This window comes from Cryptomeria japonica, chromosome 1 (assembly GCF_030272615.1).
Source record: "Cryptomeria japonica chromosome 1, Sugi_1.0, whole genome shotgun sequence".
NCBI lineage: Eukaryota > Viridiplantae > Streptophyta > Pinopsida > Cupressales > Cupressaceae > Cryptomeria > Cryptomeria japonica.
Genome location: NC_081405.1, coordinates 675,462,456 through 675,482,970, shown reverse-complemented (window position 1 = coordinate 675,482,970; position 20,515 = coordinate 675,462,456). Strand labels below are relative to the sequence as shown.

Sequence of the window (20,515 nt, the reverse complement as noted above, 5' to 3'; positions counted from 1 at the left end):
CTTTTCGTGTGGATGTGATGTAACATTGCTATTGGTTGTTTGACTTCAAACTAGATGATACTTAAATAAAGTGAGATCAAATGACCATGAATTCACCCAACATCTATATGAAATAAATCTTAAATACACGAATTATGAAGATTATGTGAAAAAAACACATTCATTCAAATGGTTTTGAATCATTTATTATACATTTTTTCCTAAACAAGTAATAATGAGTAAGTTTAGAAATTCACATGCCATTTCGTAGAATACAAACACTAATATATTTTAATATCATCTTTAGCTAATTTGTTATACTTTCTCTTTATTGAGCAAATATGTGAATTAAGTGTTTCTTTATGTGAAGACTAAATAGAGTTCTTATATACTTCTATAACAATTAGGAAAACAACAAATTAGCTAATTAAAACGTGTTTATTTATGTGAACATTAAAAGAGTTATTATCTCCTTCTAAAGAAATTTAACTTGAATAGAGAATTAACTCAAAATCATAATGGTTCCCCATCATTTATGACTATTTAAATAAAATTATTTTTAAAAATGTAATTAAAAATAAGGTAAAAATCGTTTCCATATATTTCAATATGGATTTATTGCAACATGACAAGGCTTCATGTATTAATTATGTAATTATTGCAAATTGGATGGTTTAAGTTTGTTTGATAGTAGTCATTTTCTACTATCGATGTCTGTAATGGTTTAAGTTTGTTTGATAGTAGTCATTTTAATTTCTACTATCGATGTCTGTATTTCATCTAGTGCTTCTCACTAAAGAAACACTTATCAGTATAATTTAACAAGAACTACAAAATTAAGGATGCCTTAGCATACAAGAAAAGAGAGCCAGCAATATATGAGCTGTGAAAGCAGAGCGTAGAGGAAAAACTCAGTACGACTGCTGCATAAACCAGCCGCTGTAAACATATACATGCTCATCAGAGATCAATTGCAGTCACCATAAACATTTATATCTGAGACTGTTCATTGTTCTCCACATCCTTTACCAAAGCAAAGACGACTTCAAATTCCTCAAATTTGACCAAGAGAGCTACGCAATCTCATAAACCCTCCACTACTCAGCTACAGTGTGCCATGATAAGTCATTATTTGTGAAACACCTGGATAGTCTCAAAAACATTTCCCCACACTACTCATGGATGAAACAAACTTCCTGAAAACTGGAGCTAACAGGACTCCCAAAATACCATATATCATACATGAAAACTACCAGGATGAACAATGAAAACTAAAGAGCTCAAAAACCAGACATTCCGAAATGAAATAACAATCTTGCAATAATATCTATCAATGTAGTATTTGAGCTATTCTTTTGTATGCGCATAAACCTATGCAATCTAAAACTCTATATCCTATACCTCAAAAGTAGTTGAGGAATTTGTGAAGATTGTACCCTCTGTGTAATTCTTTGGGCGAAAATTAACAATGGGTGTTGCAAAACAGATTGCCACAGCCAACTATGCAAAAGCCATTGATAATGCTCCATAACACCAGACCTACCTTCTTTGCTGTGGAAAGTCGTAAGTGAATCATCTTCAGGGGAAAATTCACCTGCAATTGTTCCAAAAGCTCCATTTCCTTAATAACTAAATAAACTGTTGTGTTTTAAAATACAGAGAGTTGCAGGGAGAGTTGAACTGACTTGAAAACGGGTCTGCCCAACAATAAATTTTTCACCAAAACCCATTTTTGAAAATCAAGATCTAACTGCAGCACTGCAAAAAGGGCTCTGATTTACTTCCTTGATTGGTGAAACAAAGTCAAGCTGAAACAGCGTTCAGATCTCCATCCCCAAATCCTGCAACTGAGATTGAATTTTTAGAAATCAGAGCTGTAAGATCTTTAAAGGCAATTGTTTTGTCCTTAACCAGGCCACAGAACTTTCTGTCATGTCCCCTTTTCAGAAACAAAAGAATTAAAAATATTTTTAGGCAGGCCCAATAACTTTTGGCCAAGGCTGGACTGAATAAAGATTAAGGTTTTGACATACCCTTCATTCTAAAAAGAGCAAAATACTAGACATTCTCAATTTCTCTCTCAAAGAAACATGTGTATCCAGTTCTCCTGGCATAAGAATAATTAAATAAATATGAGGCCTTGCGAGTCACTCGATTGCATTTATAAATCAAGGAACATTTTGTATCCTAAATATAGCTGATTTTCCTACAGAATAGAGTTCAAGGGGAAATAAAGAATAAAAATGTGAGTAGGTAATCCAAAAGAGGAAAGTTTTACACTTTGGAAGGTTAAATGAAACAGATACCACTAGTTACCTCCAATTAAAAAAAGTTTATTACCATATATAATTTACCCACTTTATTGTATATGATCTTTTCGAGAGGTTATCATGACAACAAGAATTGGATTGAACTTCAATGCCCTTACCTTTTGCCTTCTGGGGACTGAATAATAACACTAGAGTTAGGAACTGATAAGAGAGTCGATTTCAACAAAACAGAAAGCACGTTCAGATATTTTGGCATCCATCTGTGCCAAGGTCATGTTAGATAAGGTCGAAATCAAAAGTTAGTTTTACATGGAGGAAATGTTGCCAGGTCAGAATACAATGAAGAGACCCTTACGGCCGGCACTTTCAGATATTTTGGCTCCGATACTTCAGTTTTATAAAAAAATCTCAAATGGTAAATGTAATTGATGTACCTCTCGATAAACACATAACTGTGGCATCCAAGAATGTCACAAAATGCTTTAAAATTTACCTTGTATTCATCCACATCCAACCTGTAGCAACACGTACTTCATTCGGTAGGTTTATAATACAGCGTCAAACAGCGAATTCCCTCCTTTAAGCCTGTGAATACAAAACATATGGTTAATTTTTGTTTTATCCAAACTGTCAAACCACAAAATTATATCAAAAAACTAAGAATGCTACCACCAAAGAGCTTATGCCAGACGCTTAAGTTTTCAGGGCATCCCCAGGAGACCAAGAATTTTGATGATCTTAACCTTTGAATTGTTGCATCACCATTCAAAAAAAGAGCAATTGAACGCTCACAGTGGTTTCTCACCCAAATTTTCTTTGAAGACAAGCTTGCCAAACTATCTTAGTAACTCCAAAAATAATCTCCTTTTTGCAATCTTTGTAATAGCAGTGCCCAATCAGAAACCTGGCTAAACTTCGTAATAGCATTGCCCAATCACACTGAGGGTTGGCTGCTGAAGAAATCCGGCATGAATCTTACCAATAATCAGAGCAGGAACAAAGTCCGTCCTTGAAATGGTGAAAGCGATTGGTATCTCTGACAACAATTTCCCGTGCCACAATTTTTGAAATAAGCTTGATAACAGAATGACAGTCACCACAAACACGAAGGTTCTTGATTATCTGCAGCGGTGTCCCAGGAGGTGTGTTGATAAGTCCAAAGGCAATGGCTAGCTTCTCACTGTGATGGCCAAGTAACTGTTCCTTCTGCTCATCTTCCACATCATGGAGCACAACATCTGTATCTGGCGCATACCCTGCAGACTTCATCTGGACTTCTAACCTGTCCAAAGCCTTATAGATCTCTTCGGTTTGAGGATGTGATTTGTCCCCCACAAGAAAACCATGTTTCATGTTCTTGACCTCAATCCAACTACATCCTGGTTTCTTTTTTATCCCGTTATCATTCATAATTGTTCTCACCCTTTCAACATCAGCCCACCGGCCTGTTGCAGCATAAATGTTTGAAAGAAGAACAAAAGCCCCAGTGTGATGCGGTTCTAATTCCAACATCTTATTGGCTGCTCGTTCCCCAAGCTTCATATTTCCATGCATTCTGCAAGCACCAAGTAATGCACCCCAGACTACCACATCGGGCTCAAATGGCATTTTATTAATGAAGTCCTGTGCCTCATCTAGACGCCCTGCCCTACCAAAAAGATCAACCATACACGCATAGTGTTCAGGTCCTGGTACAATGCAATAATCTCGGCCCATGGATTCAAAATATAGCCATCCTTCGTCAACATGGCCAGCATGCCTGCATGCACAGAGTACACCAAGAAAAGTAACTCTGTTTGGCTTCATTCCTATTAGTAACATTTCTTCAAACAATCGGACAGCATCCTTCCCAAACCCATGTTGAGCATACCCTGTAATCATTGCATTCCATGAAACTATATTTCTCTGTGGCATCTTACGAAACACATGCAATGCATCATATATGCTGCCACATTTTGCATACATATCAACAAGAGAACTCCATGTGATGACATCAAATTGTAAATCTGACTTAACAATGCCAAGATGGACAAGCTTACCCTGCTTCAGGGAAGCGCAACTAGAACATGCACTGAGAACACTGGAAAAAGTGGCTTCGTTCGGCCTTGTGCCCATCCTCTGCATCTCAAAGAAAAGTTCCAGGGCTTCATCCCCACGCCCAGATTGAGTATATCCTGTAATCATTGCAGTCCATGAGACAATATTTCTCTCCGGCATTTTGTTAAACAACTGACGAGCTTTCTCTATACTTCCATTCTGAGCATATCCTGCAACCATTATAGTCCAAGTAAACACATTTCTTTCAGGCATTTTGTCAAACATTTCCTGTGCATTAACCATCTTATTGTTTTGCACGTATCCAGATATCATGGCATTCCAGGATACCACATTTCTGTTGGAGAATTTATCAAATATGAGGCATGCATCCTCCATATTTCCAAAACTCACATACATGCTGACAATTGTATTGCCCACAACGACATCAGAATCAAATCCTGACTTGATGACGTAGCCCTGAACCTGCAATCCTTCAACACCACAACACGCACTGACCAAGCTCGTGACTGTGAACACATCAGGTTCCACCCCAGCCTGCTTCATCCCACAAAATAACTTAAAAACCTCTTCAACACTCTTCTTCTGTGCATAGCCAGCAATCATTGCGTTCCACGACACCACATCTCGTTCAGGCATTTCGTCAAAAAAATTGCGCGCTTCTTCTACCTTCCCATTCTGAGCATACCCCGCAACCATGGCGCTCCACGATACCACATCTCGTTGAGTCATTTTGTCGAATAGTCTTCGTGCATCCTCAATTCTTCCAACTCGTGCATATCCTGTGATCAAAACATTAAATGACGCAATAGTTCGATCGCGCATTTTGTCAAACAACTTGCGTGCAGACTTCAAACTACCACATTTTGCATACATTATAACGAGTTTCGTTTGCAGAAAATTGCCAGGATCGAATCCAGTTTTTATCATGTGTGCATGTACCCTTCTTCCCTCTGCAAGAGATTTCATGATTATGCATGCTTGCAGAAGAGTTTTATACATATGGATGGCACTAACCTGGTGTGTGAGATATAAACTGTCCACAGCCATCTTTAGCTCACCATTTTTACATGGCAAAATCACATTTTGGCCAGCAACAGAAGAATCTGCATTTGAGTGAATTTTCCCTGCCTGCCTGTGGCATATAGGAGAGAATTTGTGGTGGTTGAAAAGTGTCCTTTTTTTCATCATAGTTTATTAAATCAACAGACATTTTAGTAGTTTGATCTTTTCATAAATACAATATGATTCATTGTCTACAGAATACTTAAACAAATTTCTGTTTCCCACATTCACCATTGAATGTATCTTTATGTTATGCATGCTGATACATATCTAGCCCGGCTGTGCGTTTTCCCACCTTTCGGAATCTAAATCCCAGCATATCTAAACTGGTTTTAGATTTGTGAAGTCCCTCAGTTTAGGTATGCCTCCGATAGGATATTGCTATTGCAAAACCTTGAACAATTGTTTATGATAACTGCCTTAAGAAAAAAGGAGATTGTTAATATAAAAATGTTGTAGCAAGTTGTAGGGAATTGTCTAAGCTTGAGAGAGTAAGAGAACCCAAGAGAGAGAGATTGGAATAAATTTATAGATTTAATAGTGAGAAAAGGAGGGAAAGAAAGGGCAGATGAGATGTTACAAGTCATTTTAAGCGGATTCCACTTACTTGGGCTAGTGATAGGTGGCAAAATGGACCTTTGAATGATAAAATATCATGACATTAGCATGACACATGGAAATCCATGCTAGGTGCTAGTGTCTAACCAAATCATACTAAAAATGACAAGATATGAGAAAAATACATGATTGACACAAAACTAACACAAGAAGGTAGTTACTAAAAAGGACCCTAAGCATCTTGAGAGGGGAAAGGTTGATGCAAGGGTTGAAATGAGCCTACAAAAATGCTAAGAAAATGGACACTAAAATAGATACAAAAGTGTAGGTGAAATTACAAGGGTGATTTCTAACACTATAATTGTTATCAGAAAAATTTAGTTGTAACTGTAGCATCGTAAATTGTACACCCCTAATTAGGGTTGTCCAATTCCACGCTTAGGTTAGCACCTGCCTTAGCATGTCCCATTGCATTTTGCATTTTTCAAGATTATTTAAAGCATTTAATTAAATCTAAGGTTCTCTCTCTCATCAATTCACATATTATAAAATTGGGCCCGTAACCCTAAGCATGCCCCTTTTTGTTCTATTTTAATTAATCCTAATAAAGTATTATTTCTCATTTTCAAGGCACATTTTCACATATCTAAACACCTTGTATTGACCTACCGCATTGGATTTGACTTTATAATCACCATATCTTGCGTCCCTAGAAATTTGGAAAAAAGTCCGCCGAACCGAAATGATACCATCCTGGTCCCAACTTTTTCTCCTCGAATTTTGGGAGCTTAATTTGTTTGTATTATAATGTCTAATTCCCACTTTGTGTCATTTTTCATCAATTGTAAGTCGCCCTATGATCAAAATTAAAGTTAGGGTTTCATATGTATAACCTTTTCTTTCTCTCATTTGAGGATCAATTCTCTAACAATTGAAGGAGATCCTTTTGTGAAGTGAAAGTATAGATTTATATGAATTAGCAAATTTATCATTGATCAAGTCTTCATCAACCTTTTGATTTGTGGGACTAGAAAGGTAGGAAGATATTGTTTGGGTTATTTGTAGTGCCAATAGTGTTCTATGGATGTGAAATCAAAGTCAGTAGTATACTAAGTCTAAAGTGGAGGCAAAAAGAGAAAATTAGGATTCTCTTAATCATAAACAACTTCAAGATTAAAATGCCAATCACCTACAAAATAATTCTAGCAAAAATTAGTACTTTGCTATAGAAGGAATAGTTATTTGTTGTCTCTTATGTTATATAAATAAAATAGTAAACAAAAAGCAGAACATGTGGCAAAAAGTTTTAATAAGAGAAGAGATAAATATATAAAAGAGGACATCAATGAGACAAAATAATTTATAGATCAGCAACTACAATATCAACTTATAAAACTACTCAATTACCAATCAAGAGATTAAAACTATTAAGGGAAAAAAGAAATAGACATGTGGACAAAATAATTAAAGAGGTAAAACTAATACTATACATGAAACAATACAATCACACCTAAGAACATGACCAAAAACATACATAGAGGCAAAAATCAAATGGAAAATGAAGATGATTAGAGCCCAATAAAGGATATGTTTGTACTAGCTTATACATTAGATGGGTAGATGCAAGGTTCTAAAAGAAAGTTGGAAAGAGAGAATATTTATTTTCTACACCTCATGTGCTCTTGAAATAGAATGGTATCATACCATGAAATTCTACATATGAAGATAGTAAGATAAGTACTAGGGCAACTTGCAAGGTAAGTTGATGCTTACCTTATTGAAAGGGAAATTTTTATCAAAAATCATAGTAAGAAAATGAAACTTCAAAAGTAGAAAAAGAATAGAGATTCAAGCTAGGGCCTTGTTATTTTTTAGAAACACCACATTTCTTCAATTTTTTTCTCTAGAAGTTTCATAACTTGTGTTACTCTCATGGATGTTATTAATAAATATATTCATCTATCTATCTCGAGCTTTGTGTAATGGCGAAAATTGCATATCCATGCTCATTTCCATTAAGTTTTGGGCTTGTCTTGCTTAGAATATCTTAAATATAATTACTACTTTACCAATGGCATATTATTGATCCCATTATCACTAATCCTTAAAGATTGGTCTTGATCCTTTGATGTCTACTCGATCACCCTAGATCAAATCTATTGGCATTGACTTGAACTAGGTCAATTTTGTAATCATGGTAAAAAGCCTCGACTTTCATATTTTTAATTTACACCTCATCAACATTTTCACAAGTTCATGTGAACCAACTTAGCACATGTTTGTGTAAATTTTAAAGGTACATATTATTGTAAATTTAAACAAATGTCATCGTTTCAAAAATATACCATTTAGGATCATGCAAGGATTATTAAAGAGAACTTTTGTAAGGCATTTAACATAATAGCATAGTAGCATTATATCAAAGTCACAACATCCTAGATCCATCAAGCATGATTGCCTGTTGTCCTCGTTCATTATTCCAAAGTTATTAAATTAATTGGTTTAAGGGTTTAAGGAGAGATGATTCATCAAAATTTAATAGATTCCCTAAAGTTCCTCTTAAATACTACTATATACATAAAATTGGCTATGAGTAATTAAATAGGCTATGAGTAATTAAATAAATATTTTATATTTATTTAATGATTATTCTTCTATTAAATAATTAATTTGAAAAGATTAATTTATTTAATTCATTAGTATTTAATATTCTTCTATTAATTAATTGAGTTGAAACATTTAATTAATTAATTCATAATCCCTCTTTCTTCTAAGACAATAAATTAATATTTAATATTTAATTATTATCCCTTGTCATATTTGTGCACTATTCACTGTCCAATAGTTCCATTATTGAATAATTTTATAATTATTTAATTACCACTTTCCAACTCATCCTTCATCTCCACCTTTGCTAGCTCATCCATCATGTGGCTAATTTAAATATATAAAATCAAAAAAAAAAAATCATTTATGAGCCACTTATCTCCAACTTTCATATTCATGAATAAAATGTGTACGTGCACATAATCTTGGAAACTATTTTTGCTCCAACATTTCTATATTCTTGGAGGAGGTTTTGTCCACCTAACCCTAGTCCATCTCCACTTGTCCCTCCGTTCCTAAATATTCTCCAACCAATCCTATATTCTCTCAATCTTCCCCTCAGTCAAGGTGAGATGAGTGACATTTATCTTCTCCTCACCCCTTTCTCTTAACCTTCAACCTCTTGCTCATAGCCATCCAAAAAGCAAGATTTAATCATGATCATTGATCTCTGCCACCTAAGCTTATGCACTCAAAAATCTATAAATAGAAGTCTCCTAAGCCATTTTTAAAACTAACAGCTAATCTCATAGTTAACTAGGAGTCTTAACCTTTGTATCTGTGAGTTCATTTGTTTAAGCATTTTAGAGTTTTTGAGCAAGTTAGCATAAATCATTTTCATAGCATAGCTTTTTGCATATCATATCATCTATTAGTCCATTCCACACTTGCCATCTTGGAAGCTACCAGTGCTTGTCTGAGAGCAAATCAATCTACAACCAAGAACAATGGGGTTATGACACAATGAGACATAATCCATGAAGGTATAATCATTTTATTTGCTTTATTTCATGTTGTTTCATTGGTTGAAGCTTGAGTTCCTGTAGTTTTATATTTTCATGATGGACTAACAAGTTATAGGTTAACTTTTGAGGTGAAAACTTAAGTTGATACAACTACTAGTCAAGTTACTAACAATCAAACATATAAAAATTAAGGTCAATGAATTTCAAGAGTTCCTTATATGTTAGTTGTTCTTTTCTCAAGTTGTAATTCAAGTCCATGTGTAATCATTTTCACTCACAAAACCAATTCCACAAGTACAAATCTAAATTAGAGTGACATGTAGTTAGTGTAAAAATTCTAAGACACTTGTTTTACCAATCCTAAATTCAAGCATTATGGGGAATCAATTCCAAGCATCTTCAAATCCACTTCCCCAATATTTAGATTCTATCTAAATTAATTTCAATAATCTTTGTTGGAGCAATCCAAGAATTTAAAAACACGAAAACAATCTTCCACTAGTGAAATGATAAATACAATAGGATAATCTATCATATAATATGGAGAGTGTGAAATGTACATAGAATCCTTACATATATAGCCAAGGGAGAGGAGGTAAGAAAGTAGAGTCAAACTCTGACTAACCCTCCAAAGATGAAACACTTTTGAGCTCACTTGTCAAATGTGTGAGCAAGTGTCAAATATGCATGCAAGAGGAGTTGAAAGTGATGAGGAAACATGTCTTGATCATATGAAGTGAGGAAAAGGCATAAAATAGCTTGAGTAAATTTAAGGTAAGTGTGAATAGGTTACTCACTAGAAAGGTGATTATCTAACTAATTTGACAATGACACTATTTACACTAACATGAGCTAAGTGTCAGATATGCATGCAACTTAGGAAGTAATGTATGCAATATGATGAGTCTCGGCTAATAGGCCATGTTAGATACTCATGTAAAAATTTCTTATGAAGTAGAGATATGGAAGAAAATACAATGCGAACAAAACTCTTCTCCAAAAAAGAAATGATGCATAAAATGAAATGTACAAGTGTGAAAGAGGATAAGGGATAGAAGGAGCACTCATGATGACCCCTCAAGGGCTACTTCTAAAACAATGTACATGAATGTTCCCACCATAAAAGAAAGAAGAGAAGGTCATGTGACCCCCCCCGCCCCCAAAAAAAAAAATGTGAATAACGAACTCCATGTGAGGAAATGCTTCCTCCTGAAATTTGTATAAGAGGAGAAATCATACAACCTCCCCTCAAGATGATGCATGTAGAGTTGGTGGATGCTCAACACTAGATGTTGAAGATGATTTAGAAACATTGAACAACATTTCTCCTTTTGAAAAGAAACACACCACAAATGTGTGAAAGATCTCATTCATGAAAGGAAAATGCAAAAAGTACTATGAATGTATCTAAGTTTTGCACATGATCCAAAGACTGAAATGGTGCCCATATGTCATGCCCAAACTTTTGGGCACAAATGGAATAAAAAAAATAAAATTAAATACTTAACTTAGAACGACTAACTTAATTAAAATAATGCAAACTAGTTTGGTCTTAACTATGTTTTGAGTGAATCAAACAATTAAATTAATTAGGCGATAAATAATCTAAGTTATAAGCGAGCTAATATTTCTCCAAAAGAGTTATTACTATCTTCCACTAATAAATTATTAAACTCTCTTAGCCAATAATCTCAAACTTAATATATAATCTCTAAAATTAATTGTCCAATAATCTCTTATAGTTATTTCAATTACCTAGGGTCTAAATAAATTGTCCTAGTTATTAAATTTAACAACCCTATTAAATAAAATCTCCATAAATTAAAATACCTTATAATTTAAAATTTAAATGGGCCATCTTGACCCTACATATATCAATAAATTTTTCCCAAGGGTCTATTCTACCCAAGAATTTTAAAATCTTCTTTTTTGAATGCTTCAACATTCATTAAATAATTAAAAGAGCATTACTTAGTTTTACAACTAACTAATTTGATTTCAAATAAATATAGAAGTTAAATTACTTTTATATATATATATATATATGCTTAGATGGGGGGTGGGGGGGGTTTATTTTATTTTATTAATTTACCCCTTTTTTTAAAAATCCTACAAAGTCACATGTTAACCCTAACCTCTTCTTTATCACTCCCACACACACACATCTTATTTTAAAATCTAAATGTGTTTTCCCTAACCCGAAATTAGGGTTAGGGCATGTGTGTTAAAAAACATTCATACTTTTCTTTTTGTGTGTGTGTGTTGTGTGTGTGTATGTCTCTTTTTTTTTGTGAGTGTGTGTGTGTTGTGTGTGTGTATGTCTCTTTTTTTTTGTGAGTGTGTGTGTGCAAGTGCGGACGTGGTGGCCCGAGCTCTAACCCTTGGCAGAGCCGAAGAGAGAGTGGCAGCAACCATGGAAGGGAGCGGCAGGATTGAAGAATGGCGGTGGAGTGCTGATCAGCAGCGGTGGGGGTTTCCCCCGGGTGCCACTGTGTTATTCCACAGTGCGGCCGAGCGCCATCCACTGTGGGTAAACACAGTGGCGGCCGAGAGCCACCACCATTGTGGTTGCCCATAGTGGGGGACCCGGTGCCGTCCACTGTGATTTCCCACAGTGGCGGCGCCGAGCCGTCCACTGTGAGCAGCCACAGTGGAGGCACGGCCGCACCGTCCCCTGTGTTCACAGGGGTTCGGCCTTTGCCGAAACACATGGTGATATCCTTTTTTTTATTTCTTTTTTTTTGTATATTTTTTTTTATTTCGTTATATATATATATATTTATGTTGATATATATATCTATTTTTGGGGGGGTTTAAAAAAAATATAAGCATTTTCAAAAATAACTTATTTTAATGTATATATATATATATATATATATATATTTCTTTTATAACTCACTTAAAACAACTTATGATTTTTTTTTTGCCTTTCTAAATAAGTCTTAAAACATATGCAAAAATTATTACTAATAATTACAGCAAGATAATGGGTGAAATATATTACTTTCTATAAGGCTAAAACTAGGAGTTTTATATTCTGTTCTCTCTTCTTCTTTTTTTGCATGAATAAAACAACAAAATGTAAATAATTAGATTTATTTTCTGCAGTAATTAAGATGACGGATTGTGGTAAATTTAACAGCAACTATATTAACCTAGGAAGCATTAAAACAAATTTAGGGATAGATATATTTAACCTATTCAACATAATTTTGTATTTGCATTTAATTCAAAGGGCCTATATGCTTGCTTTTCTCATTTTCCATAAGATTACCTACATGAGGAAATAAATGAACTTATATTTTTCTATATGACAAGGTCACTACAAATGTTATTTTGGTAACTAGAAGGAACTTGATAAAAGTAGTACACATTTCATTTTGCAAAGGCAAATCAATAGAACAAAGGATTTCCTTATAACATATTTATAGTACAATGTAGATAAAAATACAAATGGGTTTAAAACCCTACTAGTTTCTTCATTTCAATGAGAGGGGACTTTAAATAAATACATATTTTACTTTGCTTTTGGAAAGGTAAATACAACATAGACTCCTCTTTTCTTTGTGCTACAAATTAAATACAATTTTTTTGAACTATTTCTACAACTTAGAACAGCAACTAATCCCTTTATCCTTTCTTTTCCATCCCAAGCAACCTGCAATGAAAATACAACTTGACCATGGAGAGCTCACCTCCCAGCCTAGGTTTACTAGAAGCCACCCCCGAGCTTGGAGAACCAAGTACTAGACGGGTCACAAACAAACAAACAACACAACAACAAAAGCAAACACTCAACATGCATTTTCCCATCCCAAGCTACACTCTCACCACAACTTGTGATGATCTTTCCATGGGAGGAAGTGGACCAAGTACCATTGGGGAGATTTCAAGCATAATAAAAATCAAGCCACCTCATGGCAAAACAAAATACAACAAATTTCACCTCCTCACCTTATGCCCCCCAAAGGCATAAAAGCCATATTTCCTCCCCTTATGACCCCCAAATGCATACACAAGGCTATGCAGCAAGGGTCACAAAGGACACCCTTGAGATCTCTCTCCATAAGGAGAGCCTCTCACCCAAGGCTGTCATACTTCTTCCACCCCAAGACCATCCTACTCTCCCAAGAGTAGGAGGCCTTGGACACTCCCAAAACAAGAACACATAAAACAAGAACATAGAAATGAAAACTTACATTTTTCTCCTACAACAAATTACATATACACATGTCTTTCAACAAGCATTTCTTTCTTTCAAAAACAATCATAAACAACATAAACAAAAGGAAATAAAACCAACCTGAATCTGCCAATAGGTATGTTAGCCTTAGTTGGGGATGAGCTGCCCAAATCCACACAAACTTTCCACCAACACTTCACCAAAATTCTATCCTACAACTAAATTTCAAAAATTGCATAATCTCCAACAATGGAGAGTGGGTGATTACTCACTATGTCCCTAATCCTTGCCTAAGAAGGCCTCTCACACACTTCTCAACCCCTTGGGTAAGGTGAGAGTTCCCATTGGTTGCTCTTCCCAACCTCTTACATATTACTAAAACTGGAAAGGGAAAAGGGGAGAGAGGATGGGGAAGAGAGTTTGACATCAAAAGGGAAGGTTGTCTATCCTAGGAGGAACCTTCTAAGTTGAATTTTCGCTCACCTTGGGAAAACCACTTTTTGAGGTGACTAAACAGTCACATGGGAGTAGTCACATGTTTCAAAATACCCCTAACCCATAGGTATACCCTTTGGACCTTTGGAAAAGCCCTAAAACTGACCCTAGGAGTCCATTTGACCCCTTAGAAACCCAACTGAAGTTAACCTACGGGTCAAACCTAAGTTGACCACTCCCAAGACTCCCTACCCAAGACAAATTTGAGACCACACTCTTTTGTTTGAATGGCTTTGGTAGAAACAAAACTCCCTCCAAGAGACAAGTCAAAATCAATGACACTAATCAGCACATGTGTCAAGTGACACAATAAAATACAATATATAAAAATCACACATGGAATTTGTCTCTTGTAGGTTTACACAATTACAAAAAATCAAATTAACACACATGCATCATTTACTTTCACAAATAAAATACATTACAAACGGGGTGTTGTCTCTCCAAATAGACAACCCCTGGCTTAACAAACGTACATTGGTCTAGGTTTGGTTCTCCATATTTATTCCATGGTCACATGGATAATTTTCTTGCGCATCTCAATTAACACATTAGTAATTTCAAATAATCACAATTATACATAATTAAATACATAGATTTCATTGCACATCAAACACTCATACATTTGACAATAATAATTCAATATCTAATTCATTCAAATTCGATTCCACATAAGCAATTATCATAATTCTCAAAATTGAACCATTCACAAAATAAACATCATTTTTCTATCATCAAAATGAAGTCCTACAATTCCAATAATGACATTCACCATTTCAAAGTAATTCTATTCTAGTAACATATAAAGTTTCATAATCATCATGCATAAAATAAAGCATCAATATATGTCAATGTGATCCAAATCATGGAATCATATAGGTTCTAAATCCATAAAGCATAAAATAAAGCATCCATAATAGTCTCAATATGCAAATAACTGAAAATGTCAAACTGAGTCGGGGTAGGGCCTCACACCATAGTTTCTTCAAATATGCTCAAAGATTTCCAAGCCAATTTTGTGACAAAAAAAATCAAGAAAAGTGACCGTGGATGAATTGTGATATATGGATTGATATAAATATAGTACTATTGTAGATGTTGTCAAAATATATGATGATTGAGTCAAATTGAACTCATCAAGATCTATTGAATCTATCATTATAAAAGGTAATGTAGGTGAGGCGAAATCAATATCCAAAGATGCAAATGAAGTGACAACAGAGTTGATGTGACTAGCATCAATGTTTCATCCAAATCTACATGGTGGGATTCTAAAAATAGAGTTGATATGTCTAGTAGATATGTGTCCTAATGTGGTGGATCTAAACAAATAATAGCAATGTCTTTATGCATAGAATCACTAACACTCGTGGATGAGTCAACTCTAGATTTAGATATAGCATCAAGTGTTTCAATTTTTAAGATCCTAAATAGAAGTTGGAAGAGGTTATCTAAGAAAGGATAATAGAATTCATTCCCATGTTTACAACTCCTACAATATGTTCACTTCATTTTGCAATTTCTAGACATGGTCTAATTACGAGCAAAACAAATGAGAAATGCAAGTACACTCCCCTAGATGCAATATTGTGACCTCCTCCCAATTTTGGCACTTTATAAATTAATATATTTTACAATAAAAATAGGTCCAATATGTGGTGAATGTGGAAGTATTAACTTTTGCAAAAAATGGTGCCTAGTTTTAGGCTACCGATCAAAAGTTATTACATAATCAAATCCTCATAAAATTGGCCTATTTTAAAACATATGCACTAGAAATTAAAAAAAATTGCTTATGGAGAGATAAACTTATCCTACCAACTATTCATTGGAACTGGCTCAAAAAAAGATTTTCATGAATCATTTACACTTAAAAAATACCCCTTCATTCACAAGATTTGCAAAAAGGAAAAATTGCCCCCTTTACATGCACTATAATTGAGTGAGATAATTAATTATGCAATGATAAATGGTTAGATGAGAATAAAGTGTTAACCTTAAAGGTTAAATATTGTTTTTTAATCCCAACCATCAATGCAAAAAACTAAGAAAGGTCATTTACAAGTATGGTGAGTCAAAAAAGCCACTAGAGAGGTGAAGGGGGTTGAAAGTTGTTAAGAGACTATTGTTATGCAGTCATTGATTGTTGACCTAATTGCATGTGGGGCTTGAATGTTGTTGTGGGCACTTCTTTTCCATTTGTTAGTACCACACCAAGCATTATACTCAAACCAATATGTACCTATTGCAAGTTGCAATTGTGTTGAGGGTATCTAGGAAGATTGGGGTCATTAGTGTTGTTAAACAAGGTGAAGAAAGCTTGCAATATGAATTTAAACTAAAAGATTACAAATTTGTAAATAAAGATTAATCATTAATAATTTGATTGCAAAATCAAAACAACAAAAAGAAAACCTTAACACGTAAAACCCCATATTTATGTGGAGAAACCCTTTTGAGAAAAAAAAAACTCTGCCATAGAAAGATAGGCAAGTATATTACTAATCCAATGAATATTATAATAGGAACACACTTCTCTTGTAACCTCGAAAAAAAATGGTAGCACTCTGTTATCTTGGAAATTGAATGAATAACTCTAGCTTAAGGCACCAATTTCAAGGATTTTGTGAGGATCAATACCACTGTGATATCACCAAACGACAAGCAGCAAAACCACTTCGAAAAACTCATGCCTACCTCCTTAGAATTAGTCAAGTCCACCCAAAATAGAAACTTACAACTGTCATAAGGCATCTCTCATGCATGGGCACTTGTGTAATTATTCTAACATAAATATTGTCATAGTTGCCATAACATCTTATGATATTTGTCATAGATCCTCTTACAACTTATGATGGATGTCATAACCCCCAAAAAATAGGATATTCAAAATGGGACACCTTGTTATTTTGTCCTTTTCCAAAAAGGAAAATGGTAACCATAATTTTGCTTTTACATGGTCTCTTTCACCATTGGTTAAACAGTTTAACCTCTTATGGGTAAATTACAAATGATAATAGGAAAACTAAAATTAAAGGATTTACAAGGTTTATGGCACCTAAATCCCATCATTCTCCCTTTTGACATCATACATTGTAAATTACTCCATAGAGATGCATAATACAAATCAAGTACAATGATCAAGGCCCATGGCCTTCCTACACTAAGAGAACTTACTTGTGGTTACTGGCTTCATAAGAGAATCTTAAACATTATCCAGAGTGTCAACTTTTTCAATCAAGATCGATCCACTCTCAACCATCTCTCGCAAAAAGTGATACTAAAAATCAACATGTTTAGTACAAGCATGATACATAGGATTTTTGGCCAAACATATGACACTCTGACTATCACATCCAATCCTTGTTGTCTTGCAATCAAAACCAATACCATTACCAAGTCTCTGTAACCAAACCACCTTATTGGAGGCATGTGTAGCAACCATATACTTTTCTTAATTTAATGGTGGACAATGCAACTGTAGACTGTCTTTTACTCATCCAACTCACTACACATCCAAACAAAGTAAACACATAGCCACTAGTGGACCTTTGACTATCCAAGTCACCTACCCAATCCACATCAAAAAAACCCTATATGTCCAATGACTTAACCACATCATCAGTACCATAATAAACCAAACAATAATCAGAAGAACCTCACAAGTACCTTAATACCCTTTTCGCAAAACTCCAATGATCTTTACCTAGGTTAGTGTGGAGCATGAAAATGGAACCAATTAGCTAAGACCTAATCCCACTCTCATGTACACATAATGGAATACGAAAGAGCCTAGGGAGATATTTCACTTTGACCATTTCTTGTAAGAGAGAGAGGGTCAAGGAATATCCCTTAGGGTTTCTATTCCTTTGTTGTAATCAAGAGGAGATGTGCAAAATGTGATGCAATGATCAACTATGCTAGGAGATGAACAAGGAAGCAAGTATAAACTGAAAATGCAGAAACTGACAGAACTGAAACTGAGAAACTGAGCACCTAGCAGGGAGGGGAATTCTGATGTGTACCTAGCACTAAAATTTGATGTTGACTGGGCTGGACTAGGGCGCCACACCCTAGTCCTTGATGAAACAGAGGGTTGAAATCTGGATTTGAGACCTTGAGACTCAAAGATGCAAAATTGCCAAAAAGTGTTGCAAAACAAGGGGGCCAAGATGCCATGCCCTAGTCCCTAGAAACTGGGATTTTCTTTTGAAGCTGAGTCTATACCTGTGTCTTTTGTCGGTCCCGAAATCGTGCGTTCACCAAATTTCTATACCTGCACCAGCAACTGGAAAAAACTGGTGTCTAGGTGACTCTAGTTTTGCCTTAGTCAAACCCATAGTTTTGGTGATTTCCACCTCCACAAATAGCTGATAATGTATTGAAAATGTGTGTGCAAGAATCTTGTGTGTATGCAAGATCCTAAATGAACAAGAAAGAGTTCTACCCTACGCTTTGGAGAGTAAACCCTAAATGATTGTAAATGTAAATGTAAATGCTTCAACTAACAAGTACAATAATGGATCTAAAGAATGAATGTAAATCTGGAAATGAGTGTTTTGAAGCTCATAGAAAGACATGAAAATAACATGAAACCATACCAAACCCCAAGGCAAAGGTACAAGCCAAACAGCAGTTGGTGATTTTCTATTATTCTTCAAAAGATCCTAATTGTTGTTGAAGATGATTAATTAAGGCTTGATAAATGCTTTATGAATGCTTGATTTGTTGTTGTAGAATTCACATAACTTGCACTTTAAATCACAAGAGGCTCCTTCAATCGCTAGGTCTTAGATCCTTCTAATGAGGAAAGGAAGGCTTTATGTAGGAGACCCTAAATTTGTTTTAAGTCATGGGCCGACCTAGAAATAATATTTTCTGCCAATCTCTTGGATTTGAATATTAAATTACCACCAAAAGATACTCCTGAAATTCGGGGAGAAAAATTCGGGACCATGTTGGTACCAACATGGTCCGAACACACAGTCCAACCAACATTTTGCCAAATTTTTGGAGAAGCAAGATATTGTGATTTTAAAGAAAATTCTAGGAGTATGCGGGAATTTGAGATGTCTAGATATGCAAAATTGGGCCTTGAAGGTCGAAATAAGACATAATTAGGGTATTTGATGAAATGATTTATTGGGAGAATAAAATAAAAAGAGGCGCACTTAGGGTAAAGGGCCCAATTTTATGATGTGTAGAGGGATGGAAGAAGACTTTAGAGTTAATTAAATTAATTAATTACATGCTTAAGGGGGAATTGAAATGCAATATGCAAACACACTACGGCAGGTGCTAACCTAAGCATGGAATTGTACCACCCAATTAAGGGTGTACAATTTATGATGCTACAGTTAGACATAAACCTTCTTAGAACTCCCACTCTTGGGCTATATCTCATCTAGTACAAATTGTTGCATACATTAAACTACCAAAGTCACTAGCATAAGGAACATTAGACATCTCTTCCATGTCATCATCGAAATTAGGACACATGTCTAAACTCAACTTAGTACCAACAAAAAATGAAATACTTACTAGTTTACAATCTTGCATTTTAAATCTCTACAAAATGGTATCAACATACTTACTATGACTTAAACCAAAGTTTTTTGTGAACTCGATCCCTGTTGATTTTCATTCCAAGGATAAATCTAGCAACCCCCAAATCCTTCAAATCAAATGTGCTAGAAAGCTAAGTTTTGGGCTTTCTAATAGTTGTCTTGCTATTCCCAATAAACAACATGTCATCAACATACAAGACAATAATAAATAGTTGATCATCAATTTTCTTAATATAAGCACAAGAATCCTCTTTGCTTCTAACTTAACCCAACTTTAATGTGAATACATCAAACTTCAAGTACTACATAATTTTCAAACCATATAATGACCGTTTTAACCTACAAACCAACTTTTCTTTTCCTTTCACAAAAAAACCATTAGGTTATCACATATAAATCTCTTCTTCAAGATCCCCATGCAAGAAAGAAATTTTAACATCCATTTTCTCTATCTCAAAATCACAAGCAGTAGCAATAGATAATAGGAATCTAATAGAAGTTAGCTTACCAATAGGAGAGAATATTTCATCAAAATCAACTCCTCTCTGGGAGTATCCTGTAGCCACCAATTTGGTCATGTACCACTTTAACTAACTTTCTGCACCAAACTTCTTCTTAAAGACCCACTTACATCCAATGGGTTTTCTTCCTTCGAGAAAACTAACAAGATCTCAAGTGTCACAACTATCCAAAGATGCAATCTCCTCTTGCATGGCCTACATCCAAGACTCGCTTTCCTTGGAAGAGAGTGTCTCCCTATAAGTTCTAGGT

At 34.9% G+C, this 20,515-nt stretch overlaps 1 protein-coding gene across 10 annotated transcripts; it reads right to left on the bottom strand.

Moving 5' to 3' along the window:
• Positions 1–699: 699 nt before the first annotated feature.
• On the bottom strand, positions 700–5,859 carry LOC131026748 (pentatricopeptide repeat-containing protein At4g02750). Of its 10 annotated transcripts, none has more exons than XM_059221335.1 (4): positions 2,993–5,859; positions 2,743–2,834; positions 1,665–1,826; positions 700–1,573 (listed from the first exon to the last, which is right to left on the bottom strand). In XM_059221335.1, the coding sequence occupies exon 1, from the start codon at positions 5,493–5,495 to the stop codon at positions 3,225–3,227; it is 2,271 nt and encodes a 756-aa protein (XP_059077318.1). In that variant the 5' UTR covers positions 5,496–5,859; the 3' UTR covers positions 700–1,573; positions 1,665–1,826; positions 2,743–2,834; positions 2,993–3,224. The 10 variants fall into 10 exon arrangements, 9 of the variants coding, with proteins under 9 accessions (XP_059077318.1, XP_057812667.2, XP_057812668.2 ...); XM_057956684.2 differs by having other exon boundaries at positions 2,013–2,834; positions 3,055–5,859; XM_057956685.2 differs by having other exon boundaries at positions 1,665–1,820; positions 2,013–2,834; positions 3,055–5,859.
• Between the last annotated feature and the right edge of the window lie 14,656 nt (positions 5,860–20,515).